This window comes from Pleurodeles waltl, chromosome 7 (genome assembly GCF_031143425.1).
Source record: "Pleurodeles waltl isolate 20211129_DDA chromosome 7, aPleWal1.hap1.20221129, whole genome shotgun sequence".
Taxonomy (NCBI): Eukaryota; Metazoa; Chordata; class Amphibia; order Caudata; family Salamandridae; genus Pleurodeles; species Pleurodeles waltl.
The window spans coordinates 1,250,310,311-1,250,336,729 of NC_090446.1; the positions used below are offsets into that span (position 1 = coordinate 1,250,310,311).

At 43.5% G+C, this 26,419-nt stretch overlaps 1 protein-coding gene across 3 annotated transcripts in view; it reads right to left on the reverse strand.

The window, feature by feature from the left end:
• Positions 1-14,307: 14,307 nt before the first annotated feature.
• Positions 14,308-26,419, reverse strand: part of LOC138246130 (manganese-dependent ADP-ribose/CDP-alcohol diphosphatase-like) — a 184,303-nt gene continuing 172,191 nt past the window's right edge. Inside the window, exon 6 of one of the 3 annotated variants that reach the window (XM_069200399.1) lies at positions 14,308-15,342. In XM_069200399.1, coding sequence (XP_069056500.1) covers positions 15,047-15,342 — 296 coding nt within the window. In that variant the 3' untranslated portion in view covers positions 14,308-15,046. The remainder of the gene's footprint in view (positions 15,343-26,419) is intronic. The other 2 variants (XM_069200398.1, XM_069200400.1) reach the window with 2 other exon arrangements.

Sequence of the window (26,419 nt, forward strand, 5' to 3'; positions counted from 1 at the left end):
GCTTAAATGTGGAGATTGTATCAAAAAGCATAATCAAAGTTTTTTTAAAAATTATTTTTATTTGCTTTTTATTCTTATAACAAGTCACCCAATACTGGACACAACCCGGTTGTACCACCATTACCTCCCGTTCAACCCACGTTACATATACAGAGCTGTATCTTAAACATGTCATTTCCCACAGTTCTTACTGTAGTTTGGACCTTTTATATATCTTTTTCAAGGTACAATACCCTCATGACCCTCCTCTGAAATAGTTTCCGAGTTCCATATTCCTCATATTTTTTCATGCATCTTCTACCGTTATAAACTTCTTTTTAAATAATCCTACAGTATTCCATTCCCGTTTCCCAAACCTGGTGTGTAGGGAGAAATATTGAACCCTACATCTGAGCGACATCCTGCTTAGCCACCATACATCCCACGTTGAAAAGTATTTTTTGTTAGTGTGAATGACCGTTAGTCTACTATATTCTTAGTCATGCTAGTCATGGTGACAAAGTCACAGTTGTGCCTGTTCTGTGGCTAGTGTCTTCTCTACTCCCTCCCAACATGTTTGGCTAGCAGGGCAACTCCAGAGTATATGAATTAAGGAGCCCTCTAATCCACAGCCTTATAGACAGCCTATTTTATATAACAGGGTGGCCGCATTGAATAATCTATGTAATATTTTTCACTGAATTCGACGAAAGCTCACTATTGTTGCCACTTTCATTGGCAATTCCAACTCTTCTCTCCAATCCTCATCTTGTGCCCATCTGTACTCTCATCAGTGGGATCTGTGTTTTTCTCATTACCATACCATATGTCTGTGACACAAGTTTCTTCTCTACCCACCCATTAAGAAGTCTATTTTCCAAAGGGGAATCTTCTTGTGTTTCCGCATCTAATGTTATACTATGTTTAAGTGCATGGGATAACTGTCCATATTTGAGCCACTGTGCGTCCGACATTTTGTATTCTGGTTTCAAACAGGAAAAGGGGACCATCCCATTAGCATCCCACACATATGCCAATGTGGACAGGCCAATGGTATCTCAACCTTTAAATCCCTGTAGTGCTGCCACCTCTTTCAATCTGGTACCCTCCCAAAGTGGGATTTTGGTGGTCCATCTACAGCTCCATCCCACTCCTGTCGTCAGTCTCCTCCAACAGTCCACTACTGTACACGTCGCCTGACTTATATCTGAGGGGAGGTTGCCACCATATGGTGCATGCAGATAACTGTTTATTCCCATTCCTATGCTGTCTCTCCGAAACACAGGATTATCAGCATCTGCATACGCCCATTCATTTACCATGCACATCGGAGCTGCTTCATAACATTTCTGCACATGCAGTAGATCGATGCCCCTTTATATTTTGACCACTGTAGCGTTTTCAAAGATAATCGAGCTTGTTTGCCTGCCCACAGCAGGGTCCGTATTAAGTTATCCACTTTAGTGAAAATACTTTCCGGTATTTTATATTGGGTATTCTGAAGCATGTATAATAATCTGGGGAGCGCTACCATCTTGAATATGGCTGCCTTCCCTAATACTGCCAATGACTCACATCCCGTTCTAGGCAATGTAAGAGGGGTACCAGGTTAGCCACATAAAATGTATCTGAACTATAAGTTATCCATATCCCTAAGTGTTAGACTTTTCATCCTTGGTGTGGTCTCCCTTAACTTTTTGCCTCTGTTCCCCAGGTTGTTGATGTGTGCTGGACTCTGATTTTGCTGTTTTTGTTGCTCTGTTCAGTTTACCACTGTTAGGCAGTGCTAAAGTGCAAGTGCTCCTTTACTAAATGTGTATGTAATTGGCTTATCCGTTATTGGCATATCTGGTTTACTAGTAAGTCCCTAGTAAAGTGCACTAGAGGTGCCAGGGCCTGTAAATCAAATGGTACCAGTGGGCCTGCAGCACTGATTGTGCCACCCAAATAAGTAGCTATCTAGGTAATCATGTGTCAGACCTGCCACTGCAGTGTCTGTGTGTGCAGTTTTAACTGTAAATTCGACTTGGCAAGTGTACCCACTTGCCAGGCCTAAACCTTCCCTTTTCTTACATGTCAGACACCCCTAAGGTAAGCCCTTGGTAGCCCCAAGAGCAGGGTGCAGTGTATGGTTAAGGTAGGACATTTAGTAGTGTTTTTATATGTCCTGACAGTGAAATATTGCTAAATTCGTTTTTCACTGTTGCAAGGCCTGTCCCTCTCATAGGTTAACAGGGGGGCTACCTATAAATCTGATTAAAGTGTAGATTCCCTTTGGGTGCGGATGGACATGTGGAGTTTGGGGTCTCTGAGCTCACAATTTAAAAATACATCTTTTAGTAAAGTTGGTTTTACGATTGTGCGTTTGAAAATGCCACTTTTAGGAAGTGAGCATTTTCTTGCTCATACAATTTCTGTGACTCTGCCCTTTTGTGGATTCCCTGTCTGGGTCTGTTTGACAGTTGGGCTGGTTGCACCTCACACTAGACAGTGACACAAAGGGAGCTGGGGTATAGACTGCATATCCTGATGAGCCATCTGTGCTAGGAGGGAGGGGACGAGTGGTCACTCACACCTGAAAGGGTTGTGCCTGCCCTCAAACACTGCAGTCTCCTACCCCCTGGGCAAGGCACGATTTCACATTCAAAAGAGACTTTACTTTGAAGTAGGCCTACTTCAAAGGAGAAATTGGGTATACGAAGGGCACCCAGAACCACAAACTTTGAAACCCTTCTGGAAACAAGAGGAACCTCTGCCTGGAGAAAAGCTGAAGAGCTGGGGAAGAAGAGCTGCCCTGCCTGTGACTGTGCTTTGTGGAGCTATCCTGCAGTTGATGCTTCTGCCAGAGTAAGAGGGCAAAGACTGGACTTTGTGTGCCTTCCATCTTGAGAAGAAATCTCCAAGGGCTTGATTTAGAGCTTGCCTACTATTGTTTGAAGTCTCAGGGACAGCAAAGACTTCTCTCTGCCAGCACCTAGAGTCTCTGGAGAGACTCCTACTCTGCCCTGTCGTGCCCATCCAGTTCCTGGGACCCTGAAAGGAGAAGCTGGTAGCCTAAAGACAAGGAAATCCACGCACAGAGCACCGCGCGAGGAAAAGATTGACGCAACTCCGATCTGCGACTGAAGAAACGTCGCGCCGCCAGCTTCGCAGCTGAGAATGGCCGTTTGCCGGAAACGCGACCGAAGAATCGACGCACGGAGCAGGAGAAACGACGCGCAGCATCGCTGACGGAGGCTGGGAGATCACAACCCGTGCTGCGGGGTTTTCGGATCATTGTGCAGCGGGATTTCTGACTCATGTACCGCTGGCCGTGGAAAAGCAACGCAAGGCCTGCCCGGACCCGCGAGTGCTGACCGGATCGACGCATCGCTCCCCTGCAGCGAGAAGAAAGGACGCACCGCGACCAGGCAAAAGGATAAACTACGCAAGGTCCTGCATCGAATGGAATCAACGCATCGAAGCCCTTTTTGGCACGCACTCGCCCGTGCGGGCTTATTTTTGATGCACCCCGGGTACTTTTTCACGCTAACAGTGTTAGTGTGTGTTTAAAACTACTTAAGGACTCTTTGTGCATTTTTATTGATAACTTGACTTGTGTATTGTGGATTTTTGTTGTTTTGGTCTTGTTTTGTTTAGATAACTATGTCCTATTTTTCTAAACTGGTGTTGTGTCATTTTGTAGTATTTTCATTAAGTTACTGTGTGTGTTGGTACAAATACTTTACACCTAGCACTCTGAAGTTAAGCCTACTGCTCTGCCAAGCTACCAAGGGGGTACGCAGGGGTTAGCTGAGGGTTATTCTCTTTTACCCTGACTAGAGTGAGGGTCCTTGCTTGAACATGGGGTAACCCGACTGTCAACCAAAGTCCCCATTTCTAACACAAAGCATTTAAATTTAATCAGTTCAACCCGAAGTTGTAGTGTGAGCTGTTTACCTAGCAGCCCCCCATTGGAAACAACAGCAGCTTGTCCCAATTTATGGCAGGACTGGAATGTTCGCCAAAGATCCTAAATATTTGTCGGGCCCTGTCCGGTGTCTGTCTCACAATAGTATAGATATAGCAAAATATCATCTGCATATAATGAAATGCAGTCCTCTTCCCCTATACATCCCGGCCAGCACCATACTTGTGCGTCAACTCTTATCCAGGCTGCCAATGCTTCGATCGCCAGAGCGAACAACATCAGTGAGAGCAGAAATCCCGGTCTTGTGCCTCTCCTGATACAGAACTCCTGCGAGATATGGCTGTTCACCCTTACGCTTGCTCTGGTCAAACAGTAGTCTGACCCCTTTAATATATTTGGGTCCAAATCTCGTCCAGAATTCCAAAGAGGTAGACCCACTCCACTGAGTCAAAGGCTTTACTGGCATCCAGAGAGGCAATTATTTTCCAAGCTGGCAACTCACAGATTAACGCTAGGTTACTATGCAGACACACAGGTCCAGCCTGGTCGAACAACCTGGCATGAATCTGTTTTGTTCCTGGTTTACTAAATCTGTTATTACAACCTTCATTTTGTTTGCCAGTAATTTTGCAAGTATTTTAATGTCCACATTGATCAATGTTATGGGTCTATATGAGTCACAACTATTCAGAGATTTGCCTGACTTCAGAATCAGTACTACTATTGCAGTTCGCATGTCATCTGACAACATCTCCTCTTGGTACACTTTCTTAAATGCTGCATGAGGCGGGACCACTGTGTGGTTTTCCAGCCTTTTAAATAGTTCAATTGGGAACCCATTCGGTCCCGGGGCTTTCCTAGTCTGCATCTGTCTCAATGCTATTGAGACCTTGTCTACCTCACTATCTGCATCTAGGGCTGTCTTTGCTCCTCCTTAAGTCTTCCAGTAGGGCAGTCTTTAATAAAGGTTAGTATTTCATGATCAAGGTAGTCATTTGAGAATCATAAAAGTGTTCTAGGTGGTCAGCGAATACTGGTTAGTTCACCACGTGCTTGGACCACACTCTGGAATCCTTCCTGACTGTCATTTTATCTCTCTCCTTGCTTCCTAGCCATGCAAGCAATTTGCCTGTTTTGTTTCCTCCTTCATATATTCTTTTTTGTTTAGCCAAATAATATGTCCTGGCCTCGTGTTTCACAAGCGCCTGATATTCTGCTCTTTTTGGATCTACTGCTCTTTTACTCTGCTGAGGCCCAGTTTTCACATGTTTCCATTCCAGCATATTAAGTCATCTTCTAGTTTGACCAGTGCAGCACATCCTTCTTTCTTGTCTCTTATCACTCCCCAAATGATAACACCCCTTATTGTTGCTTTGTACATTTCCCACATTATGGCAGAGCTCTGTACAGTGTTTTTGCTTTCTGCAAAGAAGTATTTAGAGGCCTTGTTCAAGCGTTTGACTTCTTGTTTGTTGGCAAGGGGCCACATTTCCATTATCCACAACTGTTTAGGTCTCTGGGTTTTAAGATGTAACATTGTTGAGAGAAGAGAATGGTCACTGAAACCCCTAGTCAAGTATTTCTCCTCATTGAACCTCACTAATGATTCTCATGTGGTGAAGAAATAGTCTAATCTGGAATGCACTGAGTGTGCCGCGGAGTAGAATGAGTACCCTCTATCCTCAGGGAGTAAGTTCCTCCATATATCGCATAAGACCAATGCCAGCGTAAAACATTCTAATCTTCAACTAGTCGCCTCTCCTTCTGCTCGGTTACTAACCCTGTCTCATGTAGTATCTAGTACAAGGTTGAAGTCTCCCCCCAACACCACCATAGTTGGAGGGGTCTCCAACAGTATCGCCCTTACCTTCCTTAGCCCATCCATCTGAAGCCCTGGTGAAGCATATACATTGACCAACAATATATCCTCTCTCTCTAATTCTGCCAAGATCGCTGTGTAGTATCCCTGTGCATCCATCCAGGTATGCTTACCATGAAAGGGGAGCGATTTCCCAATCAATATTGCTACTCCTTCTGAGCCTGAACTGTCTTGCGCCGATCCACCTAGCCTATGCCTTCCCGTTCCCATGCTACGGCTTTGCTGGTCAATCAAGTGAGTCTCTTGTAAATACGCTATATCTGGTTTTAACCTACTGAGTGCTCTGTGAATCAGGCTTAGCTTTATCTTATTACCCAGGCCATTGACATTTCATGATAACATTGTTAAAATCCCCCTTATGTAGCATTCTGGGTATATATCCCAATTGCCGGTGTGTCCTGGTGTTCTGAAAATCCCCTAAACTTACCCCCCTCCCTATCTTACCTTAAGGTAATTTCTTAACTGACCACCCCCACAAACATATGGCACGTGTAAACCCCAAACCTCAACCATAACAACCATCTTGTGCAACTGTCACCTGGACATGGCTGATGATCTCTTGTGCCCATTATGCTTAGATCAACATTCACTATGGGCAGTTCGGAGGTTATGTCTATAAATATTGGTAGCCCCTCTGTAGCTCAGTCCCTCAGGTCAGCGGCAATCCTGTCTGGCCTCTTTCACTCATCCCATCTCCCTGCCCCAAATGTTCAGATGTAATGGCCCTTACCACCGGCAACTGATTATCTTCTGTTTTCTACTCCCTTTCAGTGCATTCTGTGCCGCTTCCGTTACCCTCAAAGGTCAGAGACCGCCCTCTGTTGTCCATGAAGATGTCTGTGTGCTGTTTCAGTTCTTTAACAGTCTGTTCCTGCGCCATCTTCATCTGTGCCTTGGTGGGGGACAATGCACTTTTCCTCTCCTTTTTGTTCTGCCACTTTGAGGGTGCAGGCTTCCATTCATCTTCCTGCATCCCCTTTGGCGGTGGCCCCGACCACAGCCCCCGGTTTCCCAGCCATGTCCAGGCGTCCTGCACGTTGAGCAAGAAGTGTGCTTTCCCTTCCATTTCCACCCACAGTTTGGCCAGGTAGATAAGCTAATATTTAAGATCTGGTTGTCTTAATACTTTTTTCACTGGCATTAACACTCCTTTTTGATATTGGACTAGGGTTGTAAAGTCAGGATACAGATGCACTTCATTACTGTCAATGAACCATGGTCCATGCTTTCTAGCTGTTTGGAGAATGTCTCTATCTCCAAAGTACATTAGCCTTGCTATTATTGGCCTAGGATTAGCCTTGCTATTATTGGCCTAGGATGGACTCCACTGGTTGTGTGACATATGCTGGAAACCTGTGTGCGCGTTCCACTGAGATGAATTTGGACTGTTTGTCTTTCAAAACGGTGTTTGCTAGCCCGTCTTCCACAAACAGTTCATTATTGTGTCCTTTTGAATTTTCCGGCACTCCCACTCATCTTACATTATGATGTCTCAACCATCCTTCTCCATCTTTCAGTCTACCTGACAATTGCTGTATGCTTTTCGCTAGGTCAGCTCAGTTAATGGTGAGTACTGAGACTTGAGGCTGTTTCACACCCAGTATTTCCTCTTTTCTCGCATGCAGTCCATTAGCTTTCGGTGGTTATCACTCAGTAATTCCAACTCACTCACCACTGCCGCTATTTGGGTCTCCAAGGACATCTTTGTATCCTTAATCACTTGCAGGATAGTCACTGTATGCATCTCTATTCAGGACCCTGGTTCAGGGTCTTTGCCTTTTCCTGTTCTTTCCGTCTCTGCGCCACCTGTCTCTCCTCTGAGGGGGTACTTTTCACAGCAGAGGGTCATACCATCCTGTTGGCTGACGTGCTTACCATCTGCACGTTTTCTTCAGTGAGAAGTTGTGCTTGGAGTGTGTACCAGTTCAGTCTCCTAATTCACTTAAGTGTGTTTTCTTGGGCATGTTCCGACCCGGCCGCTATGCCTCTTACTGGATTTTAATTACACTGGGGCACGCCTGCTCTAGTTCCACAATTAGGACACGTGGGGAGACAATCTTTTTCCCCTCTTCTGGCTATTCTTATCTTTTCCTACCTCAGTATACCCGAGGATTCAACATGCAGGGAAAGTTTCTGTGGTGAAGGACGGGTGGGGGTAGTTCTTGAAGGGGTGGTTTGGAGACACCCTTTTCCACTATTGTGCACTGAGTCTCCACTGCCTACTGGTTATCAGAGGGAGCCAGACGTGTGCCATCTACGGGCCTTTTCCCTATTGTCTTTGTATGGTATCTCACTTATTGCCCCTTCTATCATGCAGCCTGAATAATCCTGTTCTGAAATTTCCTTGCTCCTTTGTATTTAGGCCATTGCTTTCCAGGCCCGTGGTAATCCCTCTTTCCCCCTCCTCCTATTGTAGTGTGTATACTGTGGTTTCTCCCCCTGAAAAAGTTATACTTCAGTCTTTCTCCCCTTCATTTATCCACATATATCTTGAGGCGCTATCGCACATAAAGGTGGTTGAGTTTCTTACTGGTTCACCTTAAAGTTCCCGAGATCCTTGGGCCTGCCAAACCCAGTGTCCTCCCCCTTGCCACTTGCTCCGCTGGCTCTGTTCGAGATCAGAAGGAGGGAGGGTCTGGTGAAGACAAAGGGCCAACAGGGTCAGCATGTTAAAATACTCGCTTTCGATTGCGGGGCCACAGTCTTAAAGTAGGCGTGTCCTGAGCATAGGCTCAGAAATGTCTCCACTCTTCCACCTGGTGCGCCGCTAGTGTTTCCCTTCACTGCAGCTCGTTTTGGTCTTGCCCGGCCACGGCACTCTGCAGTGAGGGCCGGCGTTTAAGTAGCTCTTGTTGCAGCGTATATCACTGTCTCGCCCTGACTGCCACTAAGTCCCTCTGCAGCTATGGGTGCTCCTCCACATCTCCCAGGCCTGCAGATATCAGTCCTCCATCCTCGCCCCAGCTGAGTTTTTACAGCTTTTCATCTTAGTCGGGACTGCGGGCGCCATTCGCCTGACTGCTCCATTCGTTTCCTTTCAGCTGGCGTTCCTTTCACTTTCTGGCACCGCAGTACCTCATTTGCGACCGTGTGCCTCCTGGAGAGCAGATGCCCAGCCTATTAGTGTCGGATGTCGCAATTAATCAGGATTATTGGGCTGCAGAGCTTCGGGTCTCTCGCAAGTTCAGAGAGCTGCGTGCTACACCATACTCAGTCAAGCCGCGCCCCACAAATATTAATTTAATGTGTAAAGTAGTACATAATCCAAAAATAAAGATGCTCTATCTTTTTAACCTGACAATGTTTGGTGGTCACTTTGGATCAGGAGAAACGTGAATATATATAAATATTTTGGCTCCATTTCACAAATCTACATGAAACCTTCCAATCAGCGTGGTACATTATGTGACGATCTGTCAAGTGTGGGCAAAAAGAAAAAGGGGGCTAAAAAGTGCCATTACCCTTTTTAGTTATCATGTAATACCTTGCTCTCAGATAGAGAAAAAAAACATTTTCCTACTTGGACCAACTCATGGAGGTCCACTTGTAAAGGTTAATCATGTTCCTTAAAGTGGCATTTCAAAAATAAAGTTTACTACTTTTGTGTGTTTATCTTTGTTTTCTGTTTGATGATGATTTGGCAGTGGTCCTGTGGACCACTGCCTACTGTTCAACAATTTACTTTACTATATTCACAAAGAGGAAGAGGTCCCCTTGGGACCTCTTCCTCTTTGTGAATATAGTAAAGTAAATTGTTGAACATTTTGCGAATGCATTACCACATCCATTGAGGTGTCAGTAAAATATCAATGTTTCGTGACTGGATTTTCTCTGCAAAACATTGATACACGAGATAACAATTTTGGTATTCTGAAGGGACGTCTACAACATGCCCCTTCCAGATACAAAATGGGTACACATTTGGAACCTCATTTAAAAACTTTTCAGACATTTAAAATGGGATTAGTACATAGGAAAAAACATTTAAATGCCAAATTGGAGCGTTTGAGTTAATTATTGCACAGCTGACCCCTAAGTGTGTCAATTTAAGGTTATGGTTAAAATTATAGGGGTAAAGGGAGGGGTAACAGTGAAAGCGAATGTCGGGATAAGGTTGAGTGTAAGAAAATAAGGATAAGGGTACGTGGTAAAGGACTAAGGGTAACGGGGCAAGGAGGTAGGAGGTTAGGGATGTGGAGGTAAAGGGTAAGTGCCTGGATTATGAGTAAGGGGCAATGGGTTCAGGAGGTAAGTATCAGGTAGAAGGGTAAGTGTGAAAAGGTACAGGTTCTGTGTAACAGATTACAATAAGAGGATTACGGTTTTAGAGAGGTGATTATTTATTAAAATTGGATAAGATAAAAGTGACAAAGTAAACAAACAATGAGATGGTGATGATGAAATGGTAAAAAAAGGCTCACCTGCGGAATGATGAGGAAATGGTACATGTTTAAACCCCCTGCAATTAGATGGTAGACAACCAGCAAGAGAGGAAATGGTATGTATGTGGAGGGTTGGGTGAAGGGCCTGATTGAAGATACTGTTATACGAGTAGATCTGTTCGTGCTTTGGGTACGTTTATAAATCATGGAAGATGTGTTGCAGTATAATAAGGAGTGTGCTACCTTTTACAACAGCTGGTGCAGTATATTATGGTGGATAGTTCATACTGTGATGGAGAATGTCTCTTAGTGAGGTACTCAGTGTCTCATTCTAGGTTTCTTTCATAGTGGTTTATGATAGTTGCAATCTGATTCAGGACTGTATTTTAAAAAAAAAATGTGTTTATATATTATAAGTAGATTGGTTTGTTGTGTGAAGTACACTTAAGATTCTGTAATAGTGGTTCCTGCATTGTTACATGGTATATCCATAGGACCATTATGTGGATGAACACTCCTGCAATGAGGGTTATCATTACAAGGAAACCCTAATTTAGTTGAAACATTAAAAAAATATTAATGCACTTAAAAATTGTTTTTCTGAAGGGAAACGAGCAGAGCGCTAGTACCTAAGGGTAATGTCATCAATTATGACTTTTAAGATGTCATCTGTGATGCTATCAATGATGTCATTTAGTCAGTCATAAGTGATGTTATTTGTGAGGTCATAAGCAGTGTGTAACTGGGATGCGAGTTACAGGTAGTCTACTTAACCATAATTTGCGAAATTCAATGACCTGGTGGTTTATGTTATCACCAGAACCTTTTGATGGCAATATTGGACTGTGTTACACCCCATATATACATACATATATCAGTACAACAATTTCCAAAACAAAAGTTCATCCACTTTGGCTCCTCCATGGAACGTTTTGCACTGACCAGTCAAGCAGAAATCAAGAAAAAGGATTTGGGTGTGGTGGGGGTGTCCAAAAATGTAATTTACCATTTTAAATTGGAAAAAAACGCTGACTGGATTTACACCAATTTAGCAAAAAGTTAGAACTTCAGTGGGAAAGCATAGAAAATGAGTGTTGTAATAGGGGCTCAGTTTTGGCATAAAGGGCTTAACCATCAGAAAATGTTAGAGATCGCTAGACAGACAGTCCTGTGGTACTCTTGCAGTAATGTAATGCAGTCCTCTTGTGGCAGCAAAATTAAAAAATACTCTGACCTGATTGGTCAAGGAAGTCTTTCCTCCTGTGGCTCATTTGGGTACTGCAATTATCGGACTGACTGGCCAAAACATGAAAGAAAATATGAGTGACCCCATTAAATTCTATCATAGTATTTTGTTTGCTGGGTGGATGTATGTCAGGAAAACGAGGGTAACATCCACCAAATGTCGGCGAGTTGACAGATATGCTATGTGTCCAGTATGTGGCCAAAGGTTAAGTTCATTATTACTTGATTGGTGATGTAAAATTGGGCACGGGTGTAGCTTGTTGAATTACTGAAAGTCCACAAAGCCTATGGACACTGTTACAATGATAGGGGGATGTCATCAGGGATGTCATTAATGATGTCAATTGAGATGTCATTAGAAGTGTCATTATGGTGGTCATTACGACCCTGGCGGAGTACTTCCGCCAGGGCCGCGGGACGCGTTGGCACCGCCGACAGGCCGGCGGTGCCCCGCGGGGCATTCTGACCGCGGCGGCTTAGCCGCGGTCAGAGAAGGGAAACCGGCGGTCTCCCGCCGGTTTCCCGCAGCCCCCAAGGAATCCTCCAAGCCGGCGCAGCTTGCTGCGCCGGCTTGGGGATTCCGACTCCCCCTCCCGCCATCCAGTTCCTGGCGGTTCTCCCGCCGGGAACCGGATGGCGGGAGGGGGAGTCGCGGGCCCCCGTAAGAGGGCCCCAAAATGTATTTCACTGTCTGCATAGCAGACAGTGAAATACGCGACGGGTGCAGTAGCACCCGTCGCACCTTCCCACTCCGCCGGCTCGATTACGAGCCGGCTTCATGGTGGGAAGGTCGTTTTCCCCTGGGCTGGCGGGTGGCCTTTCGGCGGCCGCCCGCCAGCCCAGGGGAAAACTTGGAATACCCTCCGCGGTCTCTGGACCGCGGAGCGGTATTCCTGACGCGCAACATTGACGGGCGTGATATAATATGTGAGATGATAAACTGTGCATGATGGGGGTGCAAATTATAGTTAGCCCACAAAAGTATAAGTGGTGAATTTCAGTGTTTTTTTGTATTTTTTTCTGTGCAAGCGTTGGGGGGCTTGTTGCCTTCCATTTGTGGGTGAGTAGGGGCTTTGCTAGGACAAGACCCAAATCCGTGAAACACGCCTCAGCCTTGTTTATCTTGATGTGGTGCATTAACCTCAGCAGGCATATTTCCCAGGTGTGCAGTGTAGTGAGGCCCATGCAATTTGCTAGGTGCATCATAACATCCAGCCAGTATCCAGCCAGTCGTGGCCAGTCTGCATCTGGTGTAAGGCAGCGGGAACAAGTAGTGTCTGTGTGATGAAAGTATTGATTAATTTTGTGGGGAGTTAAGTAGGCTGTATGCATTATATAAAACTGTCAAAATTGTGTATTGCAGGATACTAGGGTAGGGTAGGATGGGGTAATATGGCCTACCATTCTCTGTTGGTTCAAGGATGGCCTAAGTTTGCTTCCCAATGTTGGCTTAAAGCAGTAAGGGAAGTGGCAGCGGAGGTAGTCAGCTATCTAGCGAGTCCGATTGCAGCTCCTCCCCAGTATGTGTAGATATTGGATTGTAAGGTGTTGCGGAGGCTCATGACGTATGCCTTCCCAGGATCTACCCTGTGATCAGATAAATGATGCATGTAGGAGAAATTGCCCTGATAGGAACTGGAGTCTGCGAGGAGTTTGTCTATAGCTACAAGGATCCAGTTCCAGTATAGACTACGTACACTGTGTAGTGCTGCCATAAGCCAAGGGTCCAATTTCCTGAAGAGGGTCGTAACATCGCCCCACGGCATACCAAGCAGTGGAAGCACATGGGCATAAAATGTCACCAATCTGGTCAGAGAGAGGATCCTACAGAAACATCGACTTGCAACCCGGAGCAGAAGTACACACGGCAGTGGTGCCTTTAGTTAGTGGATGAAAGACGTGCAACATGCTTTCCAAGCCCAAATGAGGGATTATGGTAGCAATGTCCTCCAACTGGCATCCAGTGAACTATCTCACTACCCATTGTAGGTGCAAGGCCAGGTAATAATGCTGAAAAATTCGGCCCACCGCTGTCTGCTGGGAGATAAAGCTTCGTAACCCCCACCCTGCCATATAAAATATCCTATTAATCTCTCCAGAGAGTGAAAGAAGAGTTTATTGATGTATAAGGGCAGGTTGGAAAAATAGTACAACAGATGTGGCAACATGACCGTCTGCTTGAGTGCCACCGACAGTGGCAAGGCTTGCCAGAACGTCATTTGCGCCTGTATGGCTGACATGGCGTGGACCAGGTTTCCTTCCGTTAGGTCCATAGGTGTATGATAAACAGGAATGACTAGGCATCGTAACATGGACCGCTGCCAGGTCAAGTGAGTGGTGCCATTGTAAAGTTCTGGATCTGGAGTACTATTTATAAATGAAAGAAGGCAAGACTTGGCCCAATGTACTCTGAAACCCGACACCACGGCAAATTGGGTCAGCAAGTGTTCAATGGTGGGTGGGACTGCATGTATATCACAAAGGTATAGAAGCATATCACCCGCGTAAAGCAAAACGTAATGTGTACTGTTGCTGGGGGGGGGGGGGTGGGGGGTGGGGGGGGGGGGAAGGAGGGTAAACCCCATAGCATCAGAGAAGGTAGGCCAAGGGCTCCATCGCCAGGGAGAATAGGAGTGGGGATAGTGGGGGCAGCCCTGCCTCTGGCCTCTTCGTATCTGTACTGGGTCTTAGATATGGCAGCCTATTTCAACTCTAGCAGTCAGTTTGCCATACAGTAGCTTTACTTGATGGAGGATCTGGAGAGCACGTCACATAGATAGTGCCATTCTAGGGAGTGAAATGTCTTCTGCAGATCTAATATCTGCCATGTTCCAGATTACGAGGACTTCCCCAAAAGGTATTTTGAGTTATTGAGACAAAGGCAGAAAGATCCAGGACTATGGCATGAGAATGGAGTGGCAATCCAAATTGATTCATTCTTTTTATTCATGTAAGGAAGCAGGGCCCTAATGTATGAGAATTCATGCATGCAATGTAACACAGTGCAGGTAGACAGGTTAACTATGATGCTCGACAGGTTAACTATGATGTTCACTCCTCTTACCCACTTTAAAAACAGCCTCTGGTGAGAAGGAGCAGCATAACCAAGTTCTTGCTTGATAGCAATGTGTCCATCTTGCAATTTATGCACTTATCGCAATTCACAAACAACACTGTCGAGAAATTAGGCACATTTAAGCTAGCATGCTAAAGGACAGTGTATTACATTTCCTCTGGGCAAACATGTATTCTATCAAGAAACATGAAGACCGAAAAATAGTTCTATAAATGTGCTTAAGTTCTCTGCAGTGCTTTCTTTCTCTTTACATTGGTTGAGATTGACCGGGAACATATTGGAACCTGTGTGCAAAGAACAGGCACAATAATAACGCAATATAAAAAACCTTCTTAACACCACTACAGTGCTCACAGGGATGGCATCCGATGCACACATCACCTTGGTTTAAATACTGAGAGCCAATTTTGACAGCGTAGCCGATGAGCTGGCATCTTTTATGTAGACACTTTACTCAGTCATGTGTTGTGGATATAGTTCCTTATTCAACAACAAAGAAACTTCAGCTGTGGCCAAACCATAAGTACGCTTTTTGAAGGCAAAGAAAGGACTCAATGTGTTTCTTTTTTCTCGTGTCAGCATTTTCTGTATGGCATTTCTCTGCTTGGTGTTCTGCCTTTACCCTTTATTACCATCTTGTTGTCATACATATATACGGTTCCAAAGGCATGGCTGCCGGGTGGGGACTCGATGATGCCCTCCAGGGTAACGTGATGTATTCCTTTAGCATCCACACAATAGCCACCACCGTGGTCGTGTCCAGCGAGGTAGCACACCACACACTCATGGGCATGCAAGATTGAAAGAATGGCTTTGTAATTCCAAGCGAGACAGTGGCCATGTTTAGCTTCCGGGTGAATCGGAACATGACCTGTGGTAAAGAATAACAAGAGTTAAATTATAATTTAAGTAAAAGATTTCTCTAGTGAATAAGTCAATACAACAGTCACATTTCTCACAATAGTATCAAAGACTATTTCAATCTAAACACAGAAACAGCATCCTCTAGATCAATAGAATGGGAATCCTTTAAAATAGTAATCAGAGGCAACTGTATTGGGGAAAGTGTAGGAGTTCGTAGATCTATTGAGTCTGAGCTTAAAAAACTTGAAGATTCCCTAAGAGACACCGAACGTAAGCATCCCACTCACCTTGAACTGGCCCCCCTTTTGCAGGAAACTGAAATAAAAATAGTCGAAGTAAACACGAGGCTCTCTCGCTTCGACTATAAACAGTACTTAAGTAGACAACACGCTGAAGGGGACAAAGCAAGTGCCCTTCTGGCCTGGCTAGCCAAACCCTCTAAACAACAAACTATCATACTCGAAATTGAGAAAGGCCCAGGTAACAGAGTACTAGGCCAAAGAGAAATCAACACTTGCTTCTTCGAATACTACTCCTCCCTATATGCATCCCCTACCAACTCAATCAATATCTCCCAGATTATGGAGTTAGAAGCACTTGCTCTCCCAAAACTAGGAGTCGAAGAAAGCGCAACCCTAGCTGCCCCTATAACAATAGCTGAAATCAAAATGGCAATTCAGGGCATGGCAAAGGGTAAAGTACCGGGAGCAGACGGACTCCCTTCAGAGTTTTACCAACTATATCAGGACACACTAGCTCCAAAACTCTGCACACTATATACAGAAGCGTGGCATAATAACAGATTACCCCAATCTACAAACGAGGCCATAATGATCCCCTTACTAAAACAGGAAAAACCACCTACGGATGTCCGGTCATACCGACCTCTATCTATGTTGAACCTAGATTACAAAATATTAAGCTGGATATTAGCCAATAGACTTTTACCCTTCATGACCTCATTGATTCACCAGGATCAGTCGGGTTTTATACCACTACGCAGTACGGCACAAAACATTAGACGCTTAATCTCAGTACTTCACTCTGTGCCTTCTACCATACCTCATGCAGCAATAATCTCAATAGACATAGAAAAAGCCTTTGATAGCTTAAAATGGGACTACCTAGAGCAAGTTATGTTAAAACTGGGACTAGGAGAAGGTTTCACTCGCTGGACGAATCTATTATACAAAAACCCCACAGCAAGAGTACGCACAGGCAGCATTTTCTCCGAACCTTTCACAGTGGGAAGAGGGACCAGACAAGGCTGCCCACTCTCCCCTCTTTTATTCGCTATAGCGGTAGAACCCCTTGCGCAAACAGCACAATCCCAAAAATATTTAGAGGGCATCCCTATTAATAACTGGACACACCACATCGCCCTCTACGCAGATGAAATGCTACTTTTTCTTAAGATCCTAAATATGGACCTAGCAGGGTCGATAGATATGCTAGAAAACTTCGGGACAGCCTCGGGACTCCGGATTAACTGGAGAAAATCATCAGTTTTCCCGGTGTTCAAAGGCACCCCGAGACCTTCTGACACTAGGGGTTTACCCTGGTCACCGAATACTTTTAAATACCTAGGAGTCAACGTTTATCCTTCAGTAGAAGACTTGCTGGAGGGGAACATACATGGAGCAGTTAAGGGAATTAAAGCTAGTATGCTCTTTTGGAGCACCCTACCTCTAACGATCTCGGGGAGAGTTGCTCTGCTTAAAATGATAGTATTACCCAGACTATTATATTATTTCTCCACACTCCCACTCATAATTCCGAAGTCAGTATTCAAGAACTTAGATTCTATAATAGCAAGCTTCATATGGGGACCTAGCAGACACAGAATAGCTCTCCACACTCTTCAAAGACCTACCATAGAGGGAGGCTTAGCCGCCCCTAACATAGAAATCTACTATTGGGCGGGACAAGTACAATGGTTGGCAAAATTGATTAATAAACCTCCAGTCACAACAGATTTACAGATACCATTAAATTGTCCACTAGAAAAAATCTTTCATAATATATTGAACCCCAGAAAACCAAAAGAGCCACTCCCGTTGGAGTGGGAAGCGACAAGACACTGCTGGGATCACTACTTAAAACACTCTCATACAAAGACTCCCTATGCAACTGAAATCCCTCTGGAATCATTGAATTGCCTCCCAGGAATTCAAATCACCAAACACGTCAACAAATTAGTCCCATATAATATATCGAAACTGGGTGACTTATTTCTTAATGGAAAACTTTGCTCTTATGTAGAGCTACAAGATCGATTCGCCCTCCCACCCGGACTGTTCCTCACTCACAGCGTCCTCATTAGAACCATTCAAAAACTGTGGGGAGCAGGACTCTGCGAGCCCCCGCTCCACGGGGGTTGCGGCCTCCTCTGCTCTATAGGAGACCAAAGGGGGATAATTTCAGGGGTATATAAATTCATACAGAACAACACTTGCACCCCACTAAATAAACTCAAGGATAAATGGCAGAAAGATCTTGACACCACATTAGAAGATAACCAATGGGCTAGAATCACATCCCACGTCTATGCAGTATCTAGGAACGCAAGATTTAAACTGATAAATTTGTATATTTATCATGGAGCCTATTTAACCCCCCAAATGATAACCAAAATATATAACACAAATAACTCCTGTTGCCCGCGATGCACTGAACTAGCAGCAGACCTAATGCACATGCTATGGAACTGCCCTCAAGTTAACCCGTTCTGGATAGAAGTAGTCAAGAAAATAACTATTTGGACTCAAAGACCTCTATCGCCAACACCAATAGCAGCAATTTTGGGGGACTTCCCTCGCCCTTCGACACATAAAATCTCAAACAAATTGACAGACCTAGCACTGATTTTAGCGAAGAGAGAGATAACCTCACATTGGAAAGACCCAGGTGGTCTGCTAGTAAATAGATGGCAGGATGCACTGGTAAAATGGGCTGAAACAGAGGGCTCAGTGTTACTCAAAGAAGCATTACGGGGCCAAAGACCCAGAGAAAATGCCACTCAATGGGACTCATTGCTGGAAAACTTAAAAACTATAGATGCCCCATCCACGGAAGAAGACAATTCCACATCGGACTCGGACCCCGAACAGATAACTACAACTACTTCATAAAATATCCCGGAACAACGCTCTACCTCTTGACTTTAGAGATATGTCGTAATAAGATCCGTATTTGATGTCATTAGTGCACGAAGGGGGGAGGGAGGGGTTTTGCAGCTGGGGAACATATTCAAATGTTTATGCTTCATGTTATTACCTTTAGAAAAGCAATAAAAGATATATAAAAAAAAACAGTCACATTTCTTTTCACAACACGCACTAGCCCATACAAAGTCTCTTACTGTGTTTTTATTTTAATATTAGTGAGCTCCCTCTTTTTGGGCACGTACACATCTTTTATAAGAGTGCATCACTGATCCTGAATTTAAATTGAATCTTATGAAACAGCCGCCCCGTTACGTGATTCTCAGAGTGTAAAATGAGTGGGGCCAAATTCTAAATGTTTTATTTACTACAATGCTCATTTATATTCTATATCAAAAATACACTGAAAACATAATTAAGCAATCCACTTTTGAAAAAGTGTATCAAATAATTAATTATTAAATGTATATTCCTTCTCATCTGATTCTAAAGTGTTATCAAAACAATCCCCTGCTGTCTGCGATAATCAGTCACTGGCAGCAGATAATGAAATTACCTCACCAGCCCCCTGGAAAAAGCTTGTGGATAATCAAGATGTTACCAGTGGATTGGTACTGTAGCCTCATTGTCTGCTGAGAAGTGAGAGGTGGGAAGGAGAAGTAGAAGGAGGAGGGTCAAAGGTAATTATCCAGACTTGGGGTTTATTGTACTTGTAGTAAGTTGCTTTAGGAATAGGGAAAACTACAAGTGCAAAGTAAAAGCTGAACTGGATAATATGCTGACAAAGGGTAACTTGTGGTACCATCCACAGACACCTCAAATACATGCCTGTCAAGTGGCACCCAATACACGTGACAATAATGCAAGACAATGTCTGCACATGGTTTGGTTGTTAAGCATGCATTATGTATTTTTTTAATAATTGAAATCTAGTTAAGAACTGCACACTAACTGATGTTAACCATAACCAAAGCCTATCCACCTTGGATCAATGTGATGGATGATTTGTACTTCAAAATGCACCATTTTCTTATGCATACACTTCAAACGTTTTTTAGTGAGCCCCCTGCAACCACCCCTCGCAAAAACCTCCCCACTGTATTTGTATTTCAAGCACACACACTTTCAAATGTGCTTGTCTATCTTTAAAAATCTTTTCAAAATAGCCATTGCTTTTCTGAAGCAACTGACATTTTGTTTCCTCTCCGCACGAAAATACGGAGTTCATAAGCTCAGGAGATTTTAAGTCTTTCTCATTTTTCTGTGAGTGTGTGATAGTGGGCTATTCTTTAATTGAGGAGAAGTTCAAATGTCGTTCTCAGTGAGGTTGTATTTCTCCTGCAGCACACAGAAGGGTGGCATATTTTGATTATCCATAATGATCGTTAAAACATCTTCCTAAAGTGCTTCACTGCGTCAACTGAAAAGACTTATTCCATAGTTTGAGGTAAGGGTTGTACCAGAACACGGACCTTTCATGCAAATAGAGATATTTATCTGCCTTGCTGGCACAACCTTTTTGCCACCTGGGGAGCAGTAGGATGAATGGACATGACTGGTCACCCTGGTGGATTCACCTGGGACATCTGTAAAATGGACCCAGACTCTGCTGACAGAGCTAGAGAAAACTGCATCTGAAGCTCGGTCCCCTGGAGGGTCCGAATTGAAAAACTGCATGCATTGTGGTCTGCTGCAAAGTCTGTAAAATCCTTCTGGAGATGGACAAGACCCTGGGGGATGGCATCCTGCAGGGTGTGACTCCATAAATTGACATCATCTCCCCGAAACAGGCAGAAGAGTGAGAGCCGCTGCTGCATGGATGACTGTGTCTCAGGAAAGCGGGGTCCACAACACCATCTCCCCACCTTACCGACTGCAGACAGGAGACAGGAGAACATGGTTGGCTCCTGTGTGCCACACAAAGAGTGCAACACACACGGAGAGCCGTCAGCGGCCGCAGGAGCATTCAAGTATCCCCCTCACCCCACATGAGAAAAGGCATGTTGGTGCCTGAGTGGGCAAAGAAAAGCTGAGGTGCGAGGCCCCGCTATTAAGAAGACAAAAAAGGACGAGAAGAGCAAATCGTTAACCACATATGCACGCCGCTGGGGAGAGGATTGCTGCATAAGCTTGTGTGTGCTACTAAATTTGACAATTCTGCTAGTGTGGTGCCCCACAATGAGCAGGGGCAGCATGAACTGTTTCAAAGTATTATGGGGGCTGCGGGAAGTGCAGCAGCCCCACAGAAGATACCACTCACAAGTAACCACAAGAGGGTGATATCTATGCCTCAGGGAGAGGTTTTTCTATTTCAGAGACTATACTTTTGTACACAGGCTCTGGATTGCAGGGACCTCAGTTAGATGGTCTTAAAGCTGCAGTGGCAGCAGTATAAAAGTAAAAATAAGACTCTGAGACACATGTTATTCATTATAATTCTTTACTGACAATGATGACTGACAATCTCAAGTTTTATATTCCACTGAATAGTACTGAATGTTGGTGCTATCCCCACTGATTTCTATGGTATTTCAGTAATTGGATTATACCATGTTTCTGCTTTTACTACTGTGGGGACACCCTGACATTGCCAGTAGGCCTGACTTATTAATAATGGCACACCCTTATATTGTGTTATTGCATCTGGTCATGATGATTGTAGGTTCAAGACTTGCAGGGGGTTTAAACTGTTCTGAGGTTGTCACCAGAAATACTTCCATCTACCGGGTTGCATCTATTTGTAATTAATGCATAGTATTTAGTATTGTATTCATGAATTATATCAAGTTTCCTCCTGGAGAAGATCCTGCCACCTACTCATTAGCTACATTTGTGCTGAAAGTAACAGATTTCTGCCACCTGATTAAGTTCTATGCACTTGTATTGAAAGAAAACATATCTAAACTGTCTTACATTTCTTGTATTTTAGCATTAGGCTTCGACTGACCCTTTTCTAGTGAGAGCTCTGGTCAGTTGAAATGACAATTGTCTTTTTATTATTTTATTATATTATAAAATTATAAAATGTCAGTCAAGCAAAATCTTCCTTTCTTAGTGGGGCACTTTTATCATTTTTTTATTTTTTATTCTGACCCCAAAAGAAGACCAAATCAGTAACTCAAAACTGAGCATTTCTATTTCCATTCAGAAAACGTGACAAAACAGAGTTTTGTAGGTACAATACACATTTTAGCCCTTATTTATTCCATTCAGCAATTTCTCCCTTGGATTTTAACACTAGATTAACATTGGAAGGACCCACGCTTTCCGCATTATTCAGATGCCTACTTATTTACTGCAGCAGGATATCTTGGATACTTATAAGATTCAGATATCAAGAAAAGAGTTGTCAGTTTTTTATTTTTTATTTTTTAAATCTGTTTATTAAACATAACTCACAAACACCAGTACATTTCGCATAGGTTAGAAGAGAGTAAACATTTTCTCTTTTCATGTACCTCTTAGCGTACTTGTAATTTCTATACAATACGGTTCATTTTAATGTACTGACATACAACTTAAATTGGTGCAGTTGATAACAATAGGCATATCTATAGTTTTGCTTAAGTATGTTTAATGGTATTCTAAGTAATAACGGTAACATTCAGCTGTGTAGGCGTGAAAGATGTTTATGCTTTGCTTGCGTATTATGCGATTGGTAGTGGGGCGAGGGCTGGGCTGACGGGGTAGCGACAGCCACTCTCGACTTCCATGTTCACGGCTGGGTGGAACTTCCCTTGTTGCCTACCTATATGTTTTGGTCTAATATGACAAAATCAACCGGGGTATTACGGCAAGTATAATATGACCCTTGTCATGATTGCTAAGTGTTTACCAGGAGGACTTTTTGTTCATGCCTCGTGTTTCAAGGGGGGTACATATCGTCTCTAGACTCTATTTTTACTACAAAGTGATCCCAGTGTTCAGCACCCTCTTGTATCTGGCCCCTATGTTGCAGCTGCCTTAGTGTGTAAGCCTCTGCTAGTGTGGAGCTATGCAGGGCATCAAGCCAGGGGGAATAAGGAGGGGCCTTAGGGGCCTTCCAGTGTGTAGCGATCAAGCGCTTGTATATTACAAACGCAAGATCTATAAACTTGTGAGTGTGTTTTTCATTCTTGCCCCGGTATCGTATACCCAGCAAACAGGATTCCGGTGTGGGTGCAAGTGTGTTATCTATTATGTCTGCTACCGTCTCGGTAATGCGGCACCAGCCAGTATTTATTGTGTGGCAGTCCCAGACCATATGGTAGAAATTAGCGGAGGGGGGTAGCGCACCTAGGGCATTCTGGTTTGGAGTTTGGGTATATTTTATTGATACGGGCCGGGGATAGGTATGCTTGGTGGATGTAATTAAATTGAGTGTATCTCAGTCTCACGTTACGGGATACAATTTAATTGTGGTGAGGGCAGCTTCCCAGGATTTCTGGGCGATTGGTGTGGGAAGGACGACATCCCAGCGGGATTTGACTTGAGTCAGAGCAGTGCAGGTATCTGTTAGGAGTATTTTATATAATTTAGTAATGGTGCCCTTCGTGTTTCCTATAGTGAGTAATGAGGTGAGTAGAGGAGATTCGTCGGGTTCATTTGGGTTGCGCCCCCAGAGGTTTTGTAGAAGTTTGGTAATGGCACTAAATGTTAAGAAGGCCCCAGGTTGCATGATTCCGGTAGACATAAGCTCTGCAAAAGTGCTTGCTTTAAAGCTCGAAAACAGGTCCCCGTGTTCAATGTTTTGGTTACCCGTATATCATGATGATAGGAGAGAGCATGGACGCCTGGTACCTGAGCCAATGGTATTGCAGGTGAGTAAGGGTGAATTGGGGTTCTGCCCTGGACATATCTCCGCCAGCAGTATCTGGCTGTATCCAATAGGGAGTTTTATTAGGCGGGTAGGGAGGCCTGGACATAAGAGATGTCAGTATCGTTTGTGGTGCCGTATAAGCCGTTATCGCTGTACACTCTGGGGTAGACGGTTCGCTAAGCCATGTGGTTACCCATTGAAGCTGGGCTGCTGCGTAGTATAATTCAAAGTTTGGCATGCTGAGCCCGCCCGCTTCTTGTGGGTATTGTGTAATGGCTAGCGCTACCCTACGTCTGTCCCTGCCCCATAGCAGATCAGTTAGCAGGGAGTGTAGTTTATGAAAAATGAGCGTGGCAGGGATATCAGGAGTGCTGTGAAATAATATAAAAATCTTGGTAATATTAGCATTTTGGCTATGGCCGTACGGCCCATGGGTGATAGTGGAAGGGAGCTCCAAAATGTAATAGATCCGCGAGTTGAGCGCAGTAGCCTATCAAGTTTGCCCTCCCGTAGGTCTGTCATGGAATGGTATACATGAACCCCTAGATATTTAAAGGTCTGATATGCCCATGTCAGTTGGTGTAATGGTAATGTCATTTGCCGCTCAGTAGGTATACGTGTAAGAGGGAAAATGCATGATTTTGCCCAATTGACGCATAGGCCAGAAGAGAGAGCAAAGTTATCCAGGATTTGTATAACCCCTGTAAGGGAGGAGGTATAGTTACGCAAGTATATTAAGGCATCATCCGCATATAGGGATATAATATGGTATGCGTTTAATTCTTGGATGCCCCATTTGTAGGCGCAGCTGCGGAGCTTAATTGCCAATGGCTTCATAGCTATTGCAAATAATAAAGGAGATAGAGGGCATCCTTGTCTGGTGCCTCTACCGATGGGGAATGCCTCCGATATCACTTGGCCCGTTTTGACGCGGGCTGTTGGTTTGGCGTACAGCGTGGCAATCTAGCTGATGAAGCCGTTTTGAAAGCCGAACGCTTTAAGAGTGCGGAAGAGATAATCCCATCCGAGCGTATCAAATGCCTTCTCTATGTCTAATGATACGGCCACTGCCTCCACTTCTGTGGTACTATGTAATATACGGATTAGACGTCTTATATTTAGAAAAGTGTTTCTCCCCCGGTATAAATCCAGATTGGACATGGTGTATTAAGTTTGGTAGATAAGGGAGTAATCTGTTTGCTAGGATTTTCCCTAGAAGTTTACAGTCAGTATTTAACAGAGAGAGTGGCCTGTAGGATTTAACATCAAGTGGGTCGCGTCCTGGTTTTGGCAGTACCACTATCAGAAGAGTTGTAAGTTTATGATACTGGAAGACAAACTGGACAGTTAGCAGTGTAGCCTGACAAACACCAAAAGGTTTCTACAATACCAAGAAGGATTGGAACTAAAGTTGTTAAACAGGACAGTGAAAAAAGACATGAAAAAAGATAATCAACTAATACTATATTATAATTTATTTCACAAATCCTTTTGTTTCATTTACTCTCGTGATTTCAATTGGTTCTAAAGGTTCTGAAGCTCTAGCGAAAAGGAGAGGGAATAGTAAACCACCTTGTCGCTTTCTTTTCTATAGAATTATGGGTTCTGATTTAAACCCTTTGGAAGAAATGACTAGTGTTGTGTCCCCATAACGAACAATATTACAAAACGGATCACATAGCTTTATCTTACATAATGTTCAAATATATAGCTTTCATTAGCACTATTTATAAAATTATGGAAAATTAAGCTAGTTGAGGCTCTCTTCCAGTTTTGATTAAATCAGCTGCCTAATATTGTTGTATCCATATCTTTCATGAATAAAGGCTGACTGGTCATTATGTATTAATGTATGAATAAACAGCTGTCGTTAATATATATATATATATATATATATATAAAAATAAGGGGGAGATTTCTTTAGGATTTGATTCAGGGTATTTTTCTGATGAAGAGTGTTGATGGCCTTTTCTATTTTATTTTTGTAATGGCTGATGATTTATTTTAAGTCTACCTGATTTCCTATAGATATATCAGGAAGAATAGACACCTATTGTATTCTGATATTACTATCATATTTAACAAATCAGAGTGAAAATTAAATAATTACTTATCCAACAGAACAAATGGATCAAGCTCTCATTCCTTTTCTACTCTGTTTAATAATTCGTTATACCAGCATTTTTTGGAAGTGTTTTACAGCTGGCACCTCCAGGCTTCTAATCATGTTATCCATCATGCTATAGACTCACGATTCCAGTGCAGTTGTGGCAGACATAGGACTACCATCCAGGGGGTGTACGATGTCATGTGTTTACTTGTGAGGGCTTGTGTTTTTTTTAAATTTCAGAGTGGCTTTTACATCAGTGGAACGTCCGATACTCCTGTTAATTCTATATAGAAAGGCCTTTTGTGAAAGTGTACTGCAATAGTTCTCCTCCTTTCTTCCTAGACACACATTTGTTCAGGTAGTGAATACCGATTCGTGTCCCTTGCCCATACAGTTCAGTGTGATCCAGAGTTTCAAACTGTGAGTAGCTTAATTTAGCATAAATGAGGAGCTGCTGAGATATGCAGAGCTGAACACAGTCATATTTATCGAAACATATGTTGACAACATTTGCCTGCAGGACTGCCAGGGTGTTTTGAGGATTGGATGTCCTGATCCTCGCTTACAGTACATCCTGCTTTGACGGATATTTGGATTTTACATTTTAGAAGCAACTAGATTTTAAGGGATAGGTTCACAAACTTTTCACGAACTGCGATGTCAGCACCATTACTGTTATCTTTTTATGAATTAATTCTGGTCTAATTTGTTTTTTTTTAATTGATTTCATGTTAGTTCAGCCCCCAGCTTACATTCAGCAAAAGGGTTGTACTTTAGAGCTGTTAAAGACAAAACAAAATCAATAAAATAAGTGCTATCATATTCATGCTGTGCAACATGATGGCACACAAAGTATTAATACAATGAACGTTATTCTTATTAATGCAAAATTGTGATTGAATATGTTTGTCTTGTCCCCACACACTTTCCTGACTGGTTTTGCTAGTTTTCGGACTAAACCGTGAAACAGTTGAGAGAGCGTAGTTTAAATATCATATATTATAGACGTGAA